The following is a 23,120-nucleotide window of genomic DNA, read 5'->3' as shown; positions in this document are numbered from 1 at the left end:
GGGTTTGGAATTCACTTCTATACTTCATTTAAAAAAAAAGGGTATGTGTTCAGGCGACTCAACAGTTTCAAAGAATTTTATTCAGACCTTCCAGAGGGTAAGTTATTAAGTATTTGGCTTAAATAACTTTTTCTGATCTTGGGAAAGTAGGAAAATTCAGATCCAAGGAAAGTAAGATTAAAGCTAAAGTCAGATTATCAATCTGAACGGAGGGATAATGAAGAAACTCTGTAACAGTAAGAAAATTAAATCGGTATTCATCATCTTCAGAATGGCAATAGTTCTTCGCACTTTATCTTCTAGTATGATGGGTTGTTGCATAACTCAATTTTTCTCCCAACAGCCTACGCATTAATGTGTTATGATGGTACAACTATAGCCATAGAAATTCTGATTCCCACTTTAAATCTTCCTTAGTTACATTCATGTCAGTGTCCATGGTCATTGACTTTTGCACAACCCAAATTATGCAAACCTTTAGAGAAAAATAACCCTTTAGTTTTTTTTCAGTGCAAATTCATTCTCTTGGTGTTGTAAAAGTGACATTCAACAAACTCCAGGCATTATTTTTGGAAGAAATTTGAAATAAGTTTTATAAGAAAAGTAAAAAATCTCCTTGGGTTTCAGGCATCATAGAAAACTTTATGTCTGTAGCACCACAGCATATCACCCTGACTTCAAATAATAATCTTGCACAAAGGAGGAAGGTATGTTGCTTCACTGTAAGAAGTAACTCTTCAGATACATACTCAACGATACTAATCTAAAGTTACCAATATGGTTAATTCTATTCATCGAAAAAAGATCAGTTATTCACTCATGAAATTAAACCAGTTTGTTATCTTACTAAATTGTTTTATGCACAGAAAAAGACTTTTCTAATGTAAATCCTAAACTAAGAAAACAGACTCTATTGTGGCAAAGCTGGGATGTGAACCAAGCAAATAACTCTTTGACCTCAACTGGAGACATGGATTGACGAAATTAGGGTCTACTCAGTGGATTCACTTGATTATATCACCTGAACCTGAGATGAGCAGTTTACATTTTAGTTTAAGGGCATTATTGCTTATAAGAGCAAAAAGTGTTAGTGACTTTACGAACAGAGGAGTGTCTCTGAGTCAGAAATAGCAACGCCATTACCTGCCACTGAATCAATGGACTTTCATTCCTTTGGGTTTTAGAATTTTTTCAAGTATCCAAAGCCACGAATTAAAATAAGGCAGACAAATATTTCATGCAATTATCTGTTAGTAGTTAATGTCTTCGATTTTAATATCCTAAGGGTTATTTTGGCATCAAATGAATAGTAATATTTTACAAAAACTTGGAAATGAGAAACATAGAAGGCACCTAAATGAGGGACAATGATTGCACAAATCTTTTGATATCTGTGAAACACAGGAAAACCTAGCTAAAGATATCCTGCTTTATATAATTTTCCCATGAGATATGTTCAGAGATCTTGTCTACATGTAATAGTTGTCTGAGTTCCTTCTAAGATGTTCTTTGTTTATCAGTATGTTTTAAGAGTTAATGTCTGTAGTAGTATCTTAGAAGCTAGCACCTTCTCCCCCATTTTAAACTAGTTTTGGATATATGAGAGCAACCCAGATCTACCTGTTTCCTTCAGTTGAACCAAATAATTATGAGAAGCTGAAGTGTTGATTGAATATCTTTATTTAGATACAGTATCTATAATTCAGTTCCTCGTTTTTGGTTTTCCTGTATACCCTCCGATTTGTCAGCTCTAGTCAAGAAATATGTTATTTTGAATGGGTTACCCAAATCTATTGTGTTTTTATTCTTGTTTCTACTTGGAATGCCTTAAGAGAAGTTAAAATATGAACAAGTTGATATAAAGTATATAATTAAATTTAAAAAGAGAATATGAATATTAAAACCATATGCTTAATGTTATCTGGGAATTTCATTATTGATTTTGCATGACCTCAGATGACTCAAAATAAAGGAAATAAAGAGATGCCCATATCAAAACTGAGACAGGAGCAGTGTTTTTTCTAGGAAAAAAACAGTGCTTTCATAAGCTGTTCCTAATTTCTAATGACAAACTAACCATCAGACTTCAGGGTTGTATTTATTGCTCGTTCTTAGAAGCATATTTTGATTCATTGAATTTGATGTTCCTATTGCATTTCAACTCCTACATAAAAGGCACAGTGCTAAATATTGGTTGGGTGGGAGCATTCAAGGTTCTTTATCTCTAATAGCAAATAATTTTTGTGAAAGGGTAACTTTTTCTGTCCATTGTGCTTTTATTAGATTGTATAGTCTCTTGTTTTCATTTTACCTCACTTAGTTTCTCATCTTACTGTTTAGCATTTTCAGCTGGAATAGCGGGCCGTCTGTTGAGCTCCCTCTGTGTATTTACTGGTTTTCTTGGTTTACTGGAAATAAAACTGTGCTTAACTTACTGTTGTCTACATTCTGTCCATACAGACTATGTCAAATGCTTTCCCCAGTTTAAATGATTTATAAAATCTGCCTTTGATCATAGCCCTTTAGAGGAGAAATATGTCATGTTATGGGCCATGTATCTTACAAATAGGAAAGACTTCTGGATGGGCAATATGGAGGATTTTTAGTTCAGATTTTTCTTTTACTGCTTCAAAATACATTGTCTTACTGTATTTTCAACAGTCATTTTCCTTCTGGGCAATACCTATATTTCAAATATTTCATCCTAATTCTATTTTCTTGAAGGCAAGCTTAATTTAGACTTTAAACTTTTCTTTCATCATCAGTACTATATCTTATTTTATTGCTTTTCTCTGAATACCTTCATCTATACAGATGTCTTGTTGATAATGAACTTGACTGGAAGTCTGGCTAGATGTTCTGTCAAATCTCTATAGTCTTCCTTCTTTTCTGTTTCCTTTTGCAACTGAAAGAGAATATCCTGGAGAAGTTCCAGTCAGCATCATTTTCTAATGACATGTACTCTTTTAAGTCCACGGTTCTGTATGTAAGATACTATCTTAAGACAAACTCAAACATCATTTCTTTATCTGGAGACTTCCAATTCAAATATTTTGCTATCAAAATTAATTGTATTTTCTCTTGCTGGGATATTTAAGATTTTGGTCACATTGCCTGCCAGCTGCCTGATCATGTCTTCCATGATAAATTACTTGGTAAATGCATCTGCCAATTATTCTTTTGGAGTGTACAAATTATTCCACCTGGCTTTTCTCTATCCTTTGCACTAACTTAAACATTTTTTTTTCTATCAAGCAAATAAACAATTGAAACCAGTCTTACATTTCTCTGATCCGAAGAAAATTATAATCATGACTTCAATAATGAAGTCTCTTGACTGAAATCTTGCAAACACTTCATGTCTTGTCTTGAAGGGCTAACTCATCCATTTATGTAATGTCATAGGAAGTATGCATCAAATCCATAATTGCAGTGAGACTTAGTTTTCATGAACAGTATCAGGAGGCTAGATACCAAGAAGAGCTAGAAATTTTCTGATCCAGGCACTGCATTCTATGTCAAAGAAAATTTTGCTATTTTAACTAATATCATAACTAAATACATTATTGCAATCAATCATACTAAATCATGGAAAAAGTCAGCACAGTTCACCACCCTGCATCCATTTGATGCCGCCTAGTTTTGCATTGGGTTCCTGAAGTCATGTTCCACTTACAAATAAATGATGGATAATTAATTAGAAATACAAATAAATTATAATCTAAGTCTAGTTTGTTTTAGTTTATTATTTAAAAAGTGTTTAGCTCCAATTTTATTCTAATATCTTAATATTGGCAAAAGTGTCCCTCCTTTGTTGAGTAGTAAAAATTTTAAAGTGTTTATTGGAAGAATGGACAGATGCATCATTAATCTTAAAATAGTGACCTTTATATATTGTACAAAAGGTGAGATGACAGAAATGAGTTTCTGATATATAATTATCACTTTTGAAACTGTTTGATTATAGAGTTGGTAAAAAAATAACACTTTGACTACAATGGGGAAATCAGGAGATGGCTAAATTCTAAAATCAAATGGGACTGTTACAAAGCTTTAAAAAAGCAAAGATAAGCCAACAAGTCAATGATTCAGTACGTAAAAATAGAAAGAAAATAGCTTTATAGATTCATTAATTGTGAAATTTAACACAATAAAAGCTATTAAATGTGAATTTGAATTTAGACTTAGATTTACTGAAAATGAGGATAGAATATTCAGCAAGGAAAACATACGCAGAGTATTATTGGTTCTTCTAAAAAATATTAAAAAATGCAAACACAGGAAAAATTTCATTCTTTCTTCTCATATGTCAGTTATTTTTTCTTTTTGTCTTTAGTTCCCTAAAGACAATCTTTAAATGCCTTTAAGATTTATTTTGAAGTAAAGGATGGGAGTAATGTTGCCAAATTCATAATCAGTTTGAATTTAGTAGCTCTTGTGTTTCAAAATGCTCCCTAATCTACCAAGTTTAGTTTAAAACTGTGATCTAAACACTTAGATATTTGTTAAGCTAAGAATGACAGGATTGGAAATAGAACTGTATTGGCTTAAAACACCAGAAAAAAAAAAAAAAGCCAAATTAGGAGTTTTGTTTATCTGTATACAGAAATAGTCTCTGGCCTTTAAGCATTCATGATGTGAATTGCAAGCTATTATTTTGAAACTTTGCTAGAATATTCTTTGTGGAAATAGATTCTCTTTTCATATATTCCACTGGGTGGATTAAAGATCTGGCTTCCATGTGGGTAGTTGCAGGACCTGCTTGCTCTTCCTTTTGTTTTGTCATAATACTCACTTGACAACTGTGAGTAATTCAATTTTCAAAGCTCTAAATCTACTTTAGAAAAGAAAAAAATAAACCACTTAGATCACATTATTTTCCCATTTTGCCTGATTATATATATATATATATATATATATATATATATATATATATATATACATTCAGACTTTAAACGAAGCTATAACTCTGTGACTATAGCAGAACGGCATGTAACAAAAATGTTTGGTCACTGAGCATTAGTGGGTCATCTAAACTTGACCTCTGAAAGTACCTGCATAGGGGATCTTGTGATTGTAGCAGTATTGCCATTGATTTCTCTTCAGGTTTGAAGAGAGAACTAACTCTCCCTTTTAGGAGTATGTTATATTCAGTGCATGTAGAAAAACTTTGTCAAGATTGTCAGTAATATTTTATGTCAGATATAACATTTTAAGAGGTAGAAATTCCAAGGGTCAAACTCGACATTGGTTATTGGCTTATCTTTTCAATGGTGCCCATCACAAAACTCACCCTTGAGTGCAAAAAGGAGAAATAAAAAAGAATTGCCATTCTAGCAACAATGAGTGAATTAATTCCTCAGTGAACCCAATGGAAGAGGTAAGTACCCGCTTAGCACCATGTACTGGCTGAGTGTGCTGAGACCCAGAGCGTTCTGAAGGTCACGCAGCAGGGCAATGGAATTTCCAACAAAGACATCTGACAATCCCCACTTGCTGTTCCAGGCCTTAAGAGTTTCAGCCCTTGCTTTCTTTCTTGGTGATCTTCAATGCTCTAAATAGGGGATTCATTCCCTTTGAACCCCACTACAATTTTCCCCTACAGTGCCTGACGATGTGGGATGTTCCTTCATCCTCCTTCTCCCAGATGGTTCATTTATCTGTTCAAAAGAACCAATGAGGAATCCAAAGGGCCGGGCTGCTTAATACCACGGAGGCCCACCCATATCTCTTTCAGTACTTAATTTGTTCACAGGCCTTTTTCTCCCAATTACTCACACCCTCTTCCACCTCCCTAATCCCTTCCCAATAGGGTACGTTTTTTGTTTTTTGTTTTTTTCTTTTTTTCTCTTGCTCTCTCTCTCACTCTTTCTTTTCTGTATCTCTCGGAAATCAGACAGGAGTTCAGAGCACTTTCACTACCTTTTATGAGGTAGATTGTGATGTCATAGATGGGGGCAGGGCTAGTCAACTTTCTACCCACCTCCCAACCTGTGCTGAGGGAGCTCCGATCGGGAGTGGAAGCAGTGATTCTTCTATGGTGAGTAACTTCACTTTCTAATCTAAACTATCTCATTGTAAGCATTAATTTTGAAAACAGGGCGATGGTGTTTTGATGAAGTCAAATGTGACCAATCAAGCCCTCTTTACTTACTGTATTAACCAACTTGGGGCAAAAGATCTACTTATTTATTCTTTACTTAAGTCAATAATTCCACAACACAGATGTACTCTCCAAGGATCATCTAAACTTGAGAAGCTGAAAATGGTATTTTCATTCCTTTATTTCTCAGTCTTTCTTCCCTTTGGGACAGAAAGTCATTGCATATGTGGAATGAACCCATTCTGTAGTCATTTAGTAAGCTTTCTCTAAAGTAAGGCTAGTCAGAAGAGTGTATCCTTCTTTATTTGAAAGATTTCAGGATGAGAGAATACCCTTTATTGATGTTTGGCCAGAGAATCAGTCTGCTCTTCTAAAATTGTAGAGTAAAGCTGTGAAGAAACTGATACACAAGAATTGTCAAAAACTTGGTTCTGATATAGACAAATGAAAACTTTCCAATGCAAAAGCTGAAATATTTAATGAGAAAAAAAGTCACCACTCTTGCAAGATTAAGGGTGCAACCATTTCAATGTGTTTTAACCAAATTTGCTAACTTTTTGTTATATATCATAACACTGATGCTGTTTTATAGAATTTCTTGGTAAAGAGCTGTAAAAAGCTGTTGTTCTTTTTCATATTCAGATTTCCATTGTTGCTGTTTAATTCTTTTATATGCCTTAGTATTTAGAAAGAAAAGATCAACTGCAGTGAGCATGTTTCTCCATTTTCCTTGTTCTTTCCTGGGTACCAATTAAAACCATCAAAACATCAACTTTTATATATGAGAGGCAAAGGAAGTTCATGGAGATGGTTATATCTTTAAGAGGTGTCAAAGCATCAAGGTGGATGTTTTCTTAAAAGTTTTGAACATCAGAATCTGAAGCCCTGTTACTTTTCACGGGGTGAGATAAAACACATCCCAGTTTGAATCATAGGTGTTATGAAAGGAGTTAAGTGCTTACCATTCATTTTTTTCAAATCCCTAGTTAACTAGCTATGTATGGATATTGGCATTGGAGAATAGGGGCAGTTTAAAAGGAGACGTCCGTTCTCATCCACAGATCTTCTGTTATGTGTAGACCCTCCAGCCCTCTCCCACAAGGGTCCTCCACCACAAGATACTGTCCTTTTCATGACCTGAGGTAAAGTGGTATGGTCACTGCTGAAGCTATTTTCCCAGCTACGCTTTTTAACCTAAAGAAGCAACTACAATGTTGAAGATTTTAGGCACAATAAGTAGAACTGGAGTCATAACTGGCCCATAGCAAAATGTAGGTGATAATCACCTGTAGTCCACTTAATATTGCAATGTGGGCAACAGGTGATGAAACCTCCGGTGTTGGATGATCCCTCTCAAGGCTCTGGTCTTCTTTTCATTAAAAATGTTAGATCCTGGAACCCCAGGTAGGAATAAACCTCTAGTGCCAGAAGAAGTCTTCTGTCTAATCATATAATAGCTCAAGTTTTTCATGTCTTTTATCAATCCCTCATACAGCTTCCAGGTAAGAAATGCTCATATTTTACAAACCCTTGGAATACAATCATCTTTAAACTTCGTGAGTTAAGAATGGTTGTGTTGTACACTTGTGCAAATTCAGAGACTATCATGGAATGCAGTGTGCATGCACTTGTATACTCTCATGTGCATGTTTCATTTAAAGTGGTGTTCAGTGTTTTTATATCCATTTTGTATGTATTTGAATTATAATTTAAAATACATACATATATTGTGCTCTAAACAAAAGAGTCACATGTAACAGAAGTTACATTAATCTGATGTCTGAACACTAGTGCACTACTCCTATTTCTGTTGGTGACTAATTAGGTAACTCAAAGTAAACGCCTTTGATATTTTAGGCCTCTTGCAATGCAGGAGACCCAGGTTTGATCCCTGGGTCAGGAAGACCCCCTGGAGAAGGAAATGGCACCCCACTCCAGTATTCTTGCCTGGAGAATTCCATGGACAGAGGAGTATGGCAGGCTACTATACAGTCCATGGGATTGCAAAGAGTTGGACATGACTTAGTGACTAACACACACACATACTTGGGCCTCAGTTTTCTCATCTAAAATGATGATAGATGACTTAAAGGATATATTCTAAAGTAATAATGCTCTAAAGTTATATTTTTTATATGTTTTTAAAGAAATGGTTTGTGGGGGAAAGACTGTATAGTTGATGAGATCTAATTTTTGTAGTTAACATAGAGTTATTGAAACCTGAAGAAAAATTTCATTCCAACCTAGTCTCAAAATGTACCCTATATCTGATATAGACTTACTTGTTTAATAATATTAGTGGTTCCTATTCTTTTTAGTGGACATTATCAAGCAATTGATTAGCTATGTGTTCATTTGGAAGACTAACTTGTTTTTTAACTTCTTAATTTTGTTATTTTGATTATTTGAAATAAAATATCCTTACCCACTAGGTAATAGATGGGATTAGGTCTCACTGGGACTCTGAAATTCAGAATTACTTATGCAGTATTGCAGGAATTCCCTTGTGGTACTGGGAAGAGTTGGTGAGTAGGGAATTGATGAATCCTGAACTATGTGTTATGAAGGACAAGTGGTATATAAGACCTGGCTCCTACTCTTGAGGAATGTGAAACCTTTTTGGAAGTCTAGACACATACCACGTCACATCTGAGAGGTAAAGACAATAAGTGTCAAAGAACTAAGAGATATCCCTGTGGGCTGAGTTGGATTGGATTGTCCTGGGAAGGCTTTGTGAGATGCTGAGGCCCTCAGTTAACTTTGAACAGAGTATTTTAGATTTGTGTTGTGGGCAAGGAAATATTTCAGATCAAAAGCCCATAGAATTGTAAATTTTGCAGAGAATAACCTGTGTTGAGAAATGTCATATATCAAAATAAAAAGTCTTTGCTTTGAGTCCAGTCCCATACCTTTTGAGCCCCTTTCCCCTTAATTATATACTGACTTTATAATATATGAAGGGGAGGCTGCAAGTGAATGACTTAGAATGATTGTTAAAATATAATCAGGCTGCTATTTTCTCAGTTACACAAGAGGTCATATGATCACTCACAGCCAAAGCTGTGGAAGAGAAGTAAATAAAATGAAAGAATTGGGGATAGAAGGACGCTTTAGCTCTGGGACGTTCTGGTTTTCCGTTGAAGGTGGAAATGGATTGTCATTTGGAAAATCAAGGGCTCTATTGCTGACAAGTTAGACAGGTTGCATAGTCATAGAAATGCCCATAAGCTAATGAGAATTCGTGTAACCAGTATGGTTGTCTGAATCAAATGGAAGTTTCTTGCACTGAATAAGAATCATGTCAGACTCTGCTCTCAAACAGCCAATGATTATGCAACTCTCTTCCCCTAATACACTTGGAAAGAGGTGATTGATTTGGCCATGATTCACTCACTTTGGGCTTCCCTGGTAGCTCAGTTGGTAAAGAATCTGCCTGCAATGCAGGAGACCCCGTTCCCTTCCTGGGTCAGGAAGATCTGCTGGAGAAGGAATATGCTACCCACTCCAGTATTCTTGGGTTTCCCTTGTGGCTCAACTGGTAAAGAATCTGTCTGGAATGCAGGAGACCTGGGTTCGATCCCTGGGTTGGGAAGATCCCTGGAGAAGGGAAAGGCTACACACTCCAGTATTCTGGCCTAGAGAATTCCATGGACTATAGTCCATGTCCATGGGCTTGCAAGAGTCGGACACAACTGAAGGACTTCCACTTCACTTTTTTTAGCCACTTTGACAGAGGAGCACATTTAAATTTGAAAGCCTCTCTGTTTCTGTAGACTCAGATGATATTCACTGTATACTTTGTATCACTTAGAGGGCACTGTTCCTGTATTTCTTGCCATCCAAGTTCCTTCCAGGTTATTACTTTGGCCGATCTAATAGCCAAGAATTCCATGAGTAGAACTGCTATATTACCTATCTTAAATTCTAAGGACTTGGTTTACATCATCCAGTGAAATGTTTCTTAATTTTCTATCATGAAATTGAGATTAATTTCTAGAATATATTATCACAGGAAATCATTTTCTAAAACTAAACTTTTCTATATGTAAATAATGAAGTTGTAGGATCAGATTCAGTTTTACAAAACAGAGAAGGCCCCCTTAGAAATAATTTCCCCAAAAAGTTCAAGTAGGACTTCCCTAAATTTTTGTGGAATAATCTAGACTGTTAAAGGAAGTTAAAGATACTATACAATTAGATTTGTCTCAAGAGAACAACAATACAGATGGCAACTCTTACCCTCCTCTCCCAAAATGCCCCAGAGGTAATTTTAGAAACAGAAGTTCAGTTATATTCATAATTCAACAAACATTTAGTGAGTAAATAACACATGATATTCACTTTCCTATGGATGGACATGGAAGTAGAAATAGAAAATGGGCACATAATCAGGAACTGTGATAGATTATAATAATCACCCTTACAGAAATGTGTACAAAGTATATGGGATTCCTCTAGAAAAGGGGGAAGAGGAAGCTTCATTAATGGGATAATATCTTTGAATCTTCAGAGATAAATGGATAGGAGTTTTCTAAATTGTGGAGAGAAATAATTAGCCCAGAAGGGAAACAGAGTGGCCATAATATTGTGGTATAGATGTATTCTGTTCTGACCAGACCTGAAAATGCTAGAGATTGGTAGAAAGATGGAGAAAAATCAGAGGTAAAGTAAGAAAGGTAGGTAGGCACTGGAAGTCAAAGACTTCCTTATTTTAATGACTGTCTCCCAAAATGGTCAGAGGATCACACCCATATGTCAAACCAAACACAGAAAGAGGTGGAAAGAGACTGTTAAAATGCAAAATCGTGAGCCAGACTGCAGACCTCTTGAATCAGGATTGTAGGTCATATGTAGTGATTTCCTGAGATTGTAGAGCATATGTAGATTCTTGGAATCTGTAATTAACTACCCTATCTCACCTTCAACATGCCAGGTGACTCATTTCCATAGCAAAGTTTAAGGCAATAAAATTGACTCATTATTTCTATATTCTTGGAGGAAGTTATAAATTTTAAAAAAATATTAAGAGTTAAAGATTTGGGAAAATAGGATAAAAGTAACATAATGTTCTTGAGAAAGTTGGTTTAAATTTCAGTTAAGCGTAAAAATAATTTTCAAATAATGGTGGTTGTCAAATATAAAGAATTACTAAGCTATTAAGTATGGCTTGAAGAAAAGGCATGAGACTATAAACATTTAAGGGATCACTTTGTGTCTTTCATCATCATGGATCAGTGCAAAGACTTAATCAAGTTCAGAGCTAAGTTCTACAGCTCCCAATTTGTGTCAAGGCAGGGGATGGAGACAAAAGTGCAGAGCAGTATTTCTTTCTGCTTGGTTGGTAGAATCATTTGACTACTTTTTAATTTTCATTAGGAGAACTCTTCCCTGGTGGCTCAGACGGTAAAGAGTCTGCCTACAATGCGGGAGACCCGGGTTCAATTCCTGGGTTGAGAAGATCCCCTGGAGAAGGAAATGGTAACCCACTCCAGTATTCTAGCCTGGAAAACCCCATGAATGGAGGAACCTGGTAGGCTACAGTCCCTGGGGTCGCAAAGAGTGGGACATGACTGAGCGACTTCACTTTCTTTTCTATTGAAAAGAAATATTGATTAATCAAGCTGTCAAGCCAATGTAGGGTCTATGGTCCAGGTGGCTCAGTGGTAAAGAATCCGCCTGTTCAATGCAAGGAGACACAAGACACACAAGTTTGATCCCTGGTTTGAGAAGATCCCCTGGAGGAGAAAATGGCAACCCTTTCCAGTGTTCTTGCCTGGAGAATCCCATGGATGGAGGAACCTGGTAGGCTACAGTCCATAGGATCACAGAGACTAGGACATAACAGGGGGACAGAGCACATGCATTCCCATCATAACTAGAAAAATCAAGCTCTCATGCCAATGTAGGGTCTATGGTCTATGTTGAAAAATATCAATAACATAGCTATATATTTGAATCAACAATCATTTAGAAGTGCTCATTTTTTTCTTCATGAACAGCCCACCAGTCTGTATAGAAAGCTATACAAGTATTCAAAGAAGAGAGAGGCACTAGAGAGGTATTTTACATTTGGCTAAGACAAGAGAATGAACCCTACTCTGGGAGAATGTGGCCCTGGATCACAGCCAGGAGGGTCAGATCTGGACTTAACCTTTTGATTGATTCCATATGGTTCTCCCATTCCAGACTACTGGAATCTTCTCAATTTTTTTCATTTGAGAGTGTCTTTGTTTAGAAGTCAAGAAATGATAGAGAACATTGCTTTTTCTTCATATTCATTTCTGAACTCTGTGCAATTGATAGCAATAACTGCTTTGGCAGAACTGGAGATACTGTCACATTCTAGAAGCAGTTGACTGATATGATGCCGGTGCCTACCATTAATTGAGAAAATTAGTTTTGGCATATTAATATAAAAGAAAAAACTTTAATTCTTGCAGATTTTTTTAGCCAGTGAAGTGTAGCTCTATCATTGGGCCTTTATTGCATCAATTTAGCCAAGCATCACCTTGGGTGGTTCTTAGAGATGTGACAGGCAAAATTATTTTAAATTTACCTTAGGGCCTAGTATCTTTCCTGAGTAAAATCCAAGCCAAAGAACAGTAACAGTTACATGATTTTGATGGCAAAGATCCGAAAAATAAGAGGCGATCACATTCTTTTAAGGTAGACGCTAAAATTTTAAGCTAGGTTTTGTTATTTGAAGTGAATTTGGAAAACAACTCTGCCTTTTATTGACTGGATAACATTCTTAATCTCTGAACTTTTGCTTTATAATGAAATATTATTACTACTTAGAGGAACAATAGGACAATTGCATGTAGTAAACAACAATTATTATTAAACCAGCTAAGATACGAGAGGTCAATATATTCCATGCACCATGCTAAGCGTTTGAAAAGCACTTTACAATCTGCTTTCAAGTCATCCTGTGGAGGAGATACTGTTATCCCCATTAAAAATATTAGGAAAATGAGATTCAGAGAATTTGAGTTACTTCCTGGAGGTCACAAAGTTAGTGGTTGATATAGGGTAATGGTTTCAGGAAGCCTCCCTTGATCTTCTCCCCTAGCATGATGCTCTGACATTCCTGACATGAAGTGCAGTGGAGGAACTCCTTTACTTATATATTTATATTCCTCAACTAGTCTGTAGCTCCATAAGTATAGGAATGTATCTGAATATTCTTAATTTTGTCCCTAGTTCCTGACACATTGAGCACATATTGTGTGCTTTCTAGGTTAGCTTCTTGGCCATTCTTTTTCCATTGTAGTAAGTTATCACACTGAGAAATTCTAGTAAATATTTGTGAAGTCTGTTATTCATTTATTCATGGAATATTCCCTGAATTATTCACTCACTTATTCCCATATAAAAGCACCTCACTTTATTTTAAATACTATATCTCAAAGCATATTGTTTACCTAAGATTTGGGGCCTAAAATCAGGGGGCCTATTTTTTTCTTTAGCAAACTCAGTTTCTTTTTGTAATATACTTTGTTAAGTTTTCTGATACATTATGTAGACTTTTTTATTTTTTAAAGATTATGGTATGTAAACATAGAATTTATTCCCAGATAGCTGAATTAGTCAAATTAATTATTTATTTTAAAAAAGGAACTTGAAATAAGGACCAAGAGACATGGCTGGTTTCATCTGCCCTCCCACATGAAGGTTGTGATATATTAAAATGTTAATTATATTTAGGTGTGAAATATAACTTTTTAATTAAGTATCCTAAATTATTAATTCCCAATAATAGTATTTATAATTCATGTGTTTTAATTAAATTTAGATTCAGCTATATATTAATGTGGGCTTCCCAGGTGGTGCTAGTGGTCAAGAACCTGCCTGCCAATGCAGGAGACATAAGAGACTCAGGCTTGATCTCTGGGTCAGGAAGATGCCCTGGAATAGGATATGGCAACCCACTCTAGTATTCTTGCCTGGAGAATCGCGTGGACAGAAGAGCCTGGCAGGCTGCAGTCCATAGGGTCACAAAGAGTCAGACATGGCTGAAATGACTTAGCATGCAGCACAGCACAGTATGATATAACATCCAAATAGTTATTTCTTTTTCACTTACACTGTCTATGGGTAGTTCAGGGCTAGTATAGTGAAACAAGGGTTTTCAAGAACCCAAACTGCTTATGACTTTACTTTTTTGTTCTATTTATTATGAGGTTTCCATTCTCAAATTTATCTTTTGGTCCAAATTGACTGCAAAGTATTCATCCTCCCATTACCCACAGGAAGAAGAAAAGAGGTGAAAGGGGGAAATGGTGTACTTCCTAGCTGTGTTAGCACCCTTTAAAATATTTCTTAGGAACGTCTATATCCCTACCCAATTGATGTCTACTTACATCATATGATGAATCTGAAAAAAACAGGAAGAATTAGGCATGGAGTGGCCATTCTTATCCATGTATACCTTCCATTCAGTGGAACACAAACTGTTTTCTGACTTCCAGTAGAAGTCAAAATGTTTGACCCAGCTGAGCTCCATTTCTCTCAAATGTAAAGTGAAAAAAATATTAGTATCTTCTTTATTGTGTTGTTTTTAAGCTTAAATGTGTTAATGTGTGCCACAGACTGAGTACAAGGCCCAGAAAGTAGAAGTACCAGGTAAATGGGTCACTAACTTTATTCTTCATTATCTTGTCTCTTCCCAAAGAGGACGGTCTTTTTATGTAGGTGTCTTCTTGCTGTCTTTCATCATGTCTACCAATCAAGCCATTGGACATACAGTAGTGAACAAACAGCCAAAGTCTCTGTCCTCATAGAAATTGCATTTTGGGGGGGGGGGGCTGTCATTGAGAGTCCTGGAGGAATCACTGCAGAGAGGTGATAGTTGAAAATAAAGAAGGGAATGACTTCAACAGAAAAGTAAAGTAGTGATTCTCATATTTCAATCTGTAGAAGAATCACATGGGGGTAGCACATAAAAATGGAGAACCGTAGACTTTCCCTTCACTGTTCTGACACTCTCATATGAGATCAGGAATCTGTATTCTGTTCCTAAACAGTCTGAATGTGGTTACTCATGGATCACACTTTGAAAAATACTAGTCTAAAAAGGAAGAAGGAGTAAGGCTATAGGAAGAGATTACCAGGACTGGAAGTCAGTTTCAACCCTATCTTAGAACTCATGGTTTGTCCCAGCAGGCTATTCCAGTCTAGCCTAGTTTAAGTAATCCTTAGTTGTGAGAAGCTTGTTGAGGTTTCCTGTTGTGTAGGACATTTGGCAAGCTCCCTGGCCTTGCCCCACTAGATGCCTGTATTCATTTCCTTTTCTCAGTAGTGACAATCAAGTGTTTCTCTGACCATGGCCAGAGTATATCCTGGGTTGTGGGGGACAAAATTGCCCCAGATGAGAACCATAGGTCGGGTTGAACTCTTGATCTTGCACCTAGAATATACATACTATTTAAAATTGAGCCTTTTATTTCTTCCCTCTAGAAGGTTGGAAGACAGCAGATGCCAGGTTCCAGATTCATTCACCAAATGACCATTCTAGCCTGGCATCAGGCTGTGAAGGTACACTTTTCTAGAAGCAAGACTCGTGAGAATCCATCACCATCCTCCCCTAGCTGCAGCCTTCATAACCTTTTAAAGGTCCCCATCTCCCTCCCTTCTTGGTTACCCCAAATATTCCTGGCTTAGAGATACAGGCATTTCTACTCTCAAAGGCGATTAAGGGCTCTGATAAGAATGTTTAAAAGAAAGTTAAGTAAAATGACTTCAGTTTCTTGCTTTTTACAAAAAAGTGTATTGAGTTTAAAACTGTTCAACTGTTTTTATAGCGCCTTTTTTAAAAACAAAACATTTTCACATATCTTTGCATATTACTTTAACTATTCTCTCTGTATACTTTTTAGTCCTTTTATGATGAGCTAGATAATCAGTGCCTTTTTAAACACAAGGAAAAAGTGATAGTGTGTATTTTTTCTTTAAAAATATTGAGAAATGCATCAGGCCAAAGGTCTCCTTGAGATTCTAATTACTGATATGGGTTCTTTGAGGTATTATTTATGATGAGTAACTCTGCAAGGCTGAAATTAGTGCTGGGTGAGCCCTTGAAACTAAGCAAATTATAGGTAGACATTGAATATATTTTATAGTTTAGCATGAATTCTTTCTACAGAGAAGGTTGGAGAGCTGTAACAGGTGGTGACTTCAGATAAAACAGAGATCACTCTTTCTTTCAAAGCTGTTGCTGTAGTATATTTGAAATATTTACCTTGGCATTTTTTAGTGCATCAGGTAAAGAAATAATGAGGTAGCCTTTACATCTTATAATAAATACAGAGGTGATTTAACTTTGTCAAAGGCTAGATTCACAGGAACTCCAAGTTAGAGATTGTGCCTGGAGGACACTTTCATCTTAATATTAAGTATGATTTTCAGTAGGGGCAAGATACTGTATCAGTCTCTCTCCAACTCTTTAATGTTTATCTTTGTTCACTGGTTAAAAGTTGTCATTTTCCTGGAAGTTCACAAAGTGCTTTTTTTTTTTTTCAAAGACGTTTTCTAATTTCATAGATTTGAGTCTTGCTTTCAAAAGAACCACTAATATAATTTCTATGATTTTGGGCAATACTGTTATGCATTTCCAGTCTTTGAGAATACTTTGTCCTTTAATCTATGGTTTGGAAAGTTTCTTGTATAGCTCAACCTCTTTTGCTAGAGAACAGACAATAAGTTGTCTATCCATAGAGGTTCTTTGTTGGACCAAAGAAATAATATTTCCAGTTTTAGACTGAAGGGAACCCTCTGGTGCAGTGGCTGTATCTTCCCTAAAGTAATCACTCCAGGAGAGACAGATTATAAGGTTCCAAACCAGGTCAAGCTCTGGCAGGCACTTGTAAGGGGGCGTATCCTGGCTTCTCAGGGGAACCACCTTAAATGCCCTTTATTTCTTATTTTAATCAAAATGATTGGAGCTGCAGTATGTTATTAAAAACAGACACTGGGGAATAGAAATAATGCACTTAAATCGCTGGTAATTGTCTTATTAGCTGGCAAGTTACTTTTCTTTAAACCCCCATTCCCTCCGGTATCTAATAGTAAGGATAAAGTGATGTATCATTGGGAGGGGTGAAGATCAAGTAATGGAAAATATTGGTGGGGATGCTCAATATGTATTGAATCTGGAAAATATCCAAAGTACGTTGACCCAATAAAGAGAGGTACTAGTCTACTTTTATCAGTAGGCTGATATTGCAGATCAGCTTAACAGGCAGCCTGAACTATGAATCCATCACCTAACTGACTAAATTCTGGGGATACATCCACCCAGTGCTACTGTGGCTTCTGTGGTGCTAGCCTTTTTGGAGAACATGTCAATAAAGGGTCAGGAATTCTTGTTAATAAATAGCAAGAAGTCTAGTCCTGGAGACAAGAATTTCACATATGCATAAAGTCTTTGAAGACAAAGCAACAGATAACTAATTATTTCATTCTAGCAAGAAATGTAACAGGAATTGAGTTGGAATCACCAAGAACAGCTCCATGGGATGCTCATATTGCAAGAATGGTTTATTTCTTGGTTGACCTTTATCTTTTGGGGGATGCACTCTACAGCCAGTTTTTGCATCTCCAATAGCAGTTTCCTCTGTGATAGTTATTTTGGGAATCATTTCCTGATCATTCTCTACAAATGGGGAAAATTAGATAGTAACTAGACCACCCCATCCATACTTCAGTCCTAGTCATGGCCATGGTCATATGGAAAAAGAAAACTTATTCCTTTTGTAAGTGCCTTGTCCTTATCCTGCTAAGGTTTATCTTACCCTCACACTGCCCTGAGCATCTGTTGAAATTGTCCTTCCTATGCAATTTCTTGGGCCTGAGATATGCAAATGGTCAAGTAAGTATGATGAAGATTCTAAAAGAACTCTCCAAAGGTACCCAAAAATTAAATAATAATCTTCTATACGACATACTTATTTAAAATTTAAAAAGTATTTCAAGTTTAATTTCTCACCCAGACCTCAAATACTGGTGAAAATATATTGGTATTAATAACCCCGCTTTACAGTTGAAGAAATAGAAGCTTGGAGAGGTTACAAGGCTGTCATCATCAGCAACTAGCACAGCCGAGATGAGAGCCAGTTTCTCTTTGTGCAGTTGTGCTATGTGCATTTAAGGATATTGCTTGTTCCTGCCTCACTTAGACAAGTAGTTGAACAAGAAATACAGGATATAATATGGGTCAGACAGTATAGATGATGGTAGAACTAATATATGTTGTGTTCTCAAAAACTGTGTCAACTTTACAACATATCATGGTGCCTACTGTGTGGAGAAGTAAAAGGTTTTTTTTTAGAAATTCAGAATAAAAATTGTTTTTTCATAAAGTTTGGATGAATAGGAAGTGGTGTATGTGATTGCTACCAGGAAGGAGAATTAGACATTGTATTTGATCAAGTTTTTCTTGAACATGTAGATGACTTTTTGGTTGCTGGAAAGAAAATGAGTAAGTAGAAGATGATGTCCCTGTTCTGTGCCTAGTTCCTATCTCATGTGAATCATGATTGCAAGATTGGAAGTTGGTATGACCTTTTTTCCTTTACGGCTTAAGGAAATTCACCTCATTACTACTTGGTCACATGATTCACACTTGTGAATAGTTAAAATCATAATTAAAACTGAGCTCCAAATAAATGGCACCAATAGCCAGGAATACAGAATTCAGGGCAGGAAAACACTAAGGTGGATTTGCCTGATTAAGGAAAATTGTGTCATGTGTCACATGGATGGATTGAAGCTGACTACTACCAGATATGAATTTGTGAACCCATGTTCACAAAAAACTTAATTTTTCTCTATTTCCTCATATGTGAAGAATGGATGGTAATATATATGTTTTGGAGATCATTTATTAAGACACCCAAACTATACCTAGCAAACACAGCTCAGTGTTTTACAGATGCTGGTACTAATTATCGAGGAGGCTTCCCTGGTAGCTCAGTAAAGAATCCACTTACAGTGCAGGAGACCTGGGTTCAGTCCTTGGGTTGGTAAGATTCCCCTGGAGTAGGGCATAGCAACTCACTTCAGTATTCTTGCCTGGAGAATCCCCATGGACAGGAGAGCCTGGCAGGCTACAGTCCAAGGGTTTGCAAAGAGTCGGACGTGACTGAGTCTTATTATTATTGAGGGAGGTGATATTTAAGAAAGCTCAGTATTTTACACCTGGAAAGCAGTAACACAAAGAATTGAATCATGGATGTTTTCTGAGCAAAACATGATTCTGAAGCTCTACCACTGAGGGCACAGTGAGAGAGACAGAGATCATAAGTCTTTTGTTGTAGATGGCTAACATTATTTTCTATATCATGTCCCTAAATTCCACTCTTCTACTAATGTTATGCCTCTGGGTACTCTTCCATAGAAGAATAAACAGGTTGAAGGCTTGGCAAGTTGGATATTGGACTAGGCATTGTACCCTACCTTTGTGTCTTTGGACAGACTTTGTGATCTCTTCTTCCCTCATCCAAAAAGTTTCAGTTATTTAACAACATTCAGGAAATATTTATGGACGAACCATATGCCAGACACTGTTTTAAGTGTTTATGATATAGCTGGGGGTGAGGGACAATAAACCCATGAATAAAATATTTGCTGGATGGTGATATGTATATGAAAAAATATTAAAATGGAAAGATAATAGCAAATTAAATGTCAAGGGTGAGTCAATGGAGTTGAATTTTGGAAAGACAAGTTTTCACCAAGATATTGATTATTTAATTAAAGATCTGATAGAGTTGAGGGACCAAGCTTTGCAAGTATCTGGGGGAAGACCATTCTAGGCAGAGGGAAAACGTACAAAATCGCTGAAGGACAGGCATCACTGATCTGTCTGAGCAATAGCCAAGAGACCAATATTTAGTAGTAGAGTGAACAAGAGAGAAATCAGAACTGTTGGAAACCAGATTTTATGATCCAAAGTTACTCTGATGGCTTTGGATTTTACAAAGACTAAGATGAGGAGCCGCTGGACAATGTTGAGAAGAAAAGTGATATTATCTGAGTTCATGTAATAGCACCATTATGGCTCCAATTAAAGGGAGAAAGAGTAGGAAGTAAGCAAGGAAACTAGTTAGGGGATGATATTGCAACAATCTAACAAGAGATTCTGATGGAGGTTGACCATGTTGATAATAATAAAGAAGGTGAGAAAAGGTCAAATATTGGAATTATTTCAAAGATGCTGTTAACTGAATATGGTGGCAGATTATATGCTGGCTCAGAGAGAACAGGATGTAATATAAGATTCTGGGTTAATTTAAACAGTTAGAAGAATTGTGTTGTCAGTAACTTAGACTAGGAAGACAGTGGGGAAGGCAGATACCTCTTGTCTCTGGAGTGTTGGGAAGAGTAATTAAGTCTACAGAAGCCTAGGTGATTCTCTAAATGTCAGAGGTCTTTGTGAATGTAACCACTCTTGCAAGAAAATAAAGTAAGATACAAAATTTAAATACTTACAACTCATTGAGTGTGTTCTGAATTCAAGGTAGAACATCTCTACCTGATTCTGTGACAGTGTATACAGTGAATACTTGGAAAGTAATTGAATATGTGATGAAATTGGTAATGGGTTGACATCTCACAAAGAGAAAAACACTGACTAGGAAGAAAGGCAAAGAGTTAGAGGGGTTATTCAATGTCTACTCAATGAATATTTCAAAGTAGACAGAAAAATGTATTCAGTTATAAAAAAGCCATGGATCAACTGCTCAAATTCAAAACTAATTTAATTAAAATTACTGGCTTTAAAAGATGCATTATACTAAAGACCTCTTATGCACTCTTGAATGATGACATCCATTTCTTCTTGTAATTCTCATTTCTGTAATAAAAGAAGAGGGGAAATTTTAGGTGGACATAGTGAATTATTTTGTATAGTTACATATATGTCTAATATTTAACTTCAGTTTTCCACATTATATTTAAGAGATTATTCTTTATGATGTATGAGGGAAAACAATATGATAATGATGGGGAAATTATGTTCATATACCGCTGTTAATCAAAGCCTTTGGGGGAACAGCTCAAAGGCCCATAGGAGGTATGGTAAATGGGTTTAATCTTGACTGCTCACACTTATCAATTGCTCGTGATTGACTGGGCTGTTTTCTAAAAGTATTTTAATTTATATATTTGGCTGTGTCCAGTGTCAGTTACAGCATGCGGGATCTTTCTTTGTGCTACATGGACTCTCTGGTTGAGGTGCACAGACTTAGTTGCTCTGCAGCATGTGGAATCTTAGTTCACCCACCAGGAATTGAGCTCACGTCCCCTGCATTGCAAGGCAGATTTTAACCACTTGACTACCAGGGAAGTCCTTGACTGTTTGGAGAAGAATTCTGAGACCATGTCTAGGACCAGTAGAACAAAAGATTGTATTGACTCAGCACAGCGACTAGAGGTAACAATGAAAAAAATGGTAGCATGTATGTCACACATGAACCATCCTTTCTTTCACTAAGAGAGACATTTCTGGAAGAGGCTTGGACAATTGACTAGTATAACTTGTTTAAAGGTTGCTCATGCTGCTTTCTTTTTTCCCAGCTGACCTACTTCTTGCTATCTCCTGGCCTTTTCAGACTGTAGCCTAGGCAGTGTCCTCTCTTTATAGTTTCATTTAGTTATCCTGGATTTTTTGGTTAGTATATTTTCAATAGACCTTATTTTATTTGGTCCGTATATAAAATATAGCTATATTTTAGTTAGTCTGCCCTTTGCTAACTTATTTGGCTAATAAATATGAGTGCAGTGTAACCAAATTGGTTATACACCAACCCACACCAGCAAGATTGGTATGCTCATGTTCTGGGAAGTTGGGCAGATGAAACTTTCAAGCACCCCCAAAGAATATGTGGATTCAACCCTGTGAGTCTATGGATGGATGAAGATAATGAGATAAGCCGATTTTAGTTGAAGACAGTTAGGTGCTAGGTCCAATGGGCTAAAGACTAAGAATAGCCCATTTTATAGAATAAATTTAAGACTTTAGGAAAAAAATCTAGGGAACTCAACTGTATTTAAATTGAGTTGAAGAACAGGGCTTGAGAGGTTGATCCTCAGTATTTGGTGGGCAAAAGGGAAACCATGTTTGAGGTAGCCAGGACTGTCAACCAGGTTCTGACAACAATATAAGAGTTGAATTAATTGGGCTATTAAACTTCCCAGGTAACGTTATGTGGTTTTTAATAAGAAATACCTGAAAATAATATCTTAACCAAAATGAAGACCCTTGTTTTTTCGGAGGGGCCTGAATTTTTTTGAAATGTTAGTCCATATATGTTGTTGGATAAAATGTTTTATACCATTTCTTTTGATGCCTCTCAAACTAGATCTTTAAACATTACTTTCTCAGACCAGATTATCTTCCCTCCATCTCCTACAGTCATCTTGACTTTTTTACTACCAAGTCTTTCTCCAACCCTTGGAAGCCCTAAATATTCTTAGATATTTTGGGTGCCATACATAATCCCCTGTGTTTTCCTGTACTGAATCTTGAGCCTTCCTTCCTCTATCTAAAAGTTTCAGTAGTACTAGAAAAAATACAGCTTTTGCTGCTTTTCTATTCTCTTTGTGAACTTCTCCTTTTATCCCTAAAACTTTAAAACTAATTATTAGGCATTAACAGCAGGCTAAGGTGATGGTAGAGAGTCCCAAATGCTGGATAGAATGGATGAAGGTTTATGATTTACTAAGATCCTCCATGTGCTATAGGCTTCCCTGGTGGCCCAGAGGATAGAGTCTGCCTGCAATTCAGGAGACTCGGATTCAAACCCTGGGTCAGGAAGATCCCCTAGAGACGGAAACAGCAACCCATACCAGTATTCCTGCCTGGAGAAATTCCCATAGACAGAGAAGCCTAGCGGGCTACACCATGGGGTCCCAAAAAGTCAGATACGACTGAGTGACTTCACTCTCACTTTCACTTTCTTTCTATGTGCTAGGTGTCCAGCTTCAAGGGCATTATTATTATCTTATTCAATACTTA

At 36.5% G+C, this 23,120-nt stretch overlaps 1 protein-coding gene across 5 annotated transcripts in view; it reads left to right on the top strand.

The window, feature by feature from the left end:
- CTNNA2 (catenin alpha 2) overlaps positions 1–23,120 on the top strand; it is a 1,320,456-nt gene that overhangs the window by 1,284,093 nt on the left and 13,243 nt on the right. For 2 of the 5 annotated variants that reach the window (XM_043468828.1, XM_043468827.1), the window contains exon 18: positions 5,897–6,040. The exons of the other annotated variants lie outside the window; for them this stretch is intronic. In XM_043468828.1, coding sequence (XP_043324763.1) covers positions 5,897–6,040 — 144 coding nt within the window. The remainder of the gene's footprint in view (positions 1–5,896; positions 6,041–23,120) is intronic. 5 annotated transcript variants of the gene reach the window in all.

This window comes from Cervus canadensis, chromosome 5, assembly GCF_019320065.1.
Source record: "Cervus canadensis isolate Bull #8, Minnesota chromosome 5, ASM1932006v1, whole genome shotgun sequence".
Taxonomy (NCBI): Eukaryota; Metazoa; Chordata; class Mammalia; order Artiodactyla; family Cervidae; genus Cervus; species Cervus canadensis.
This window is presented reverse-complemented; position numbering and strand designations above follow the sequence as displayed.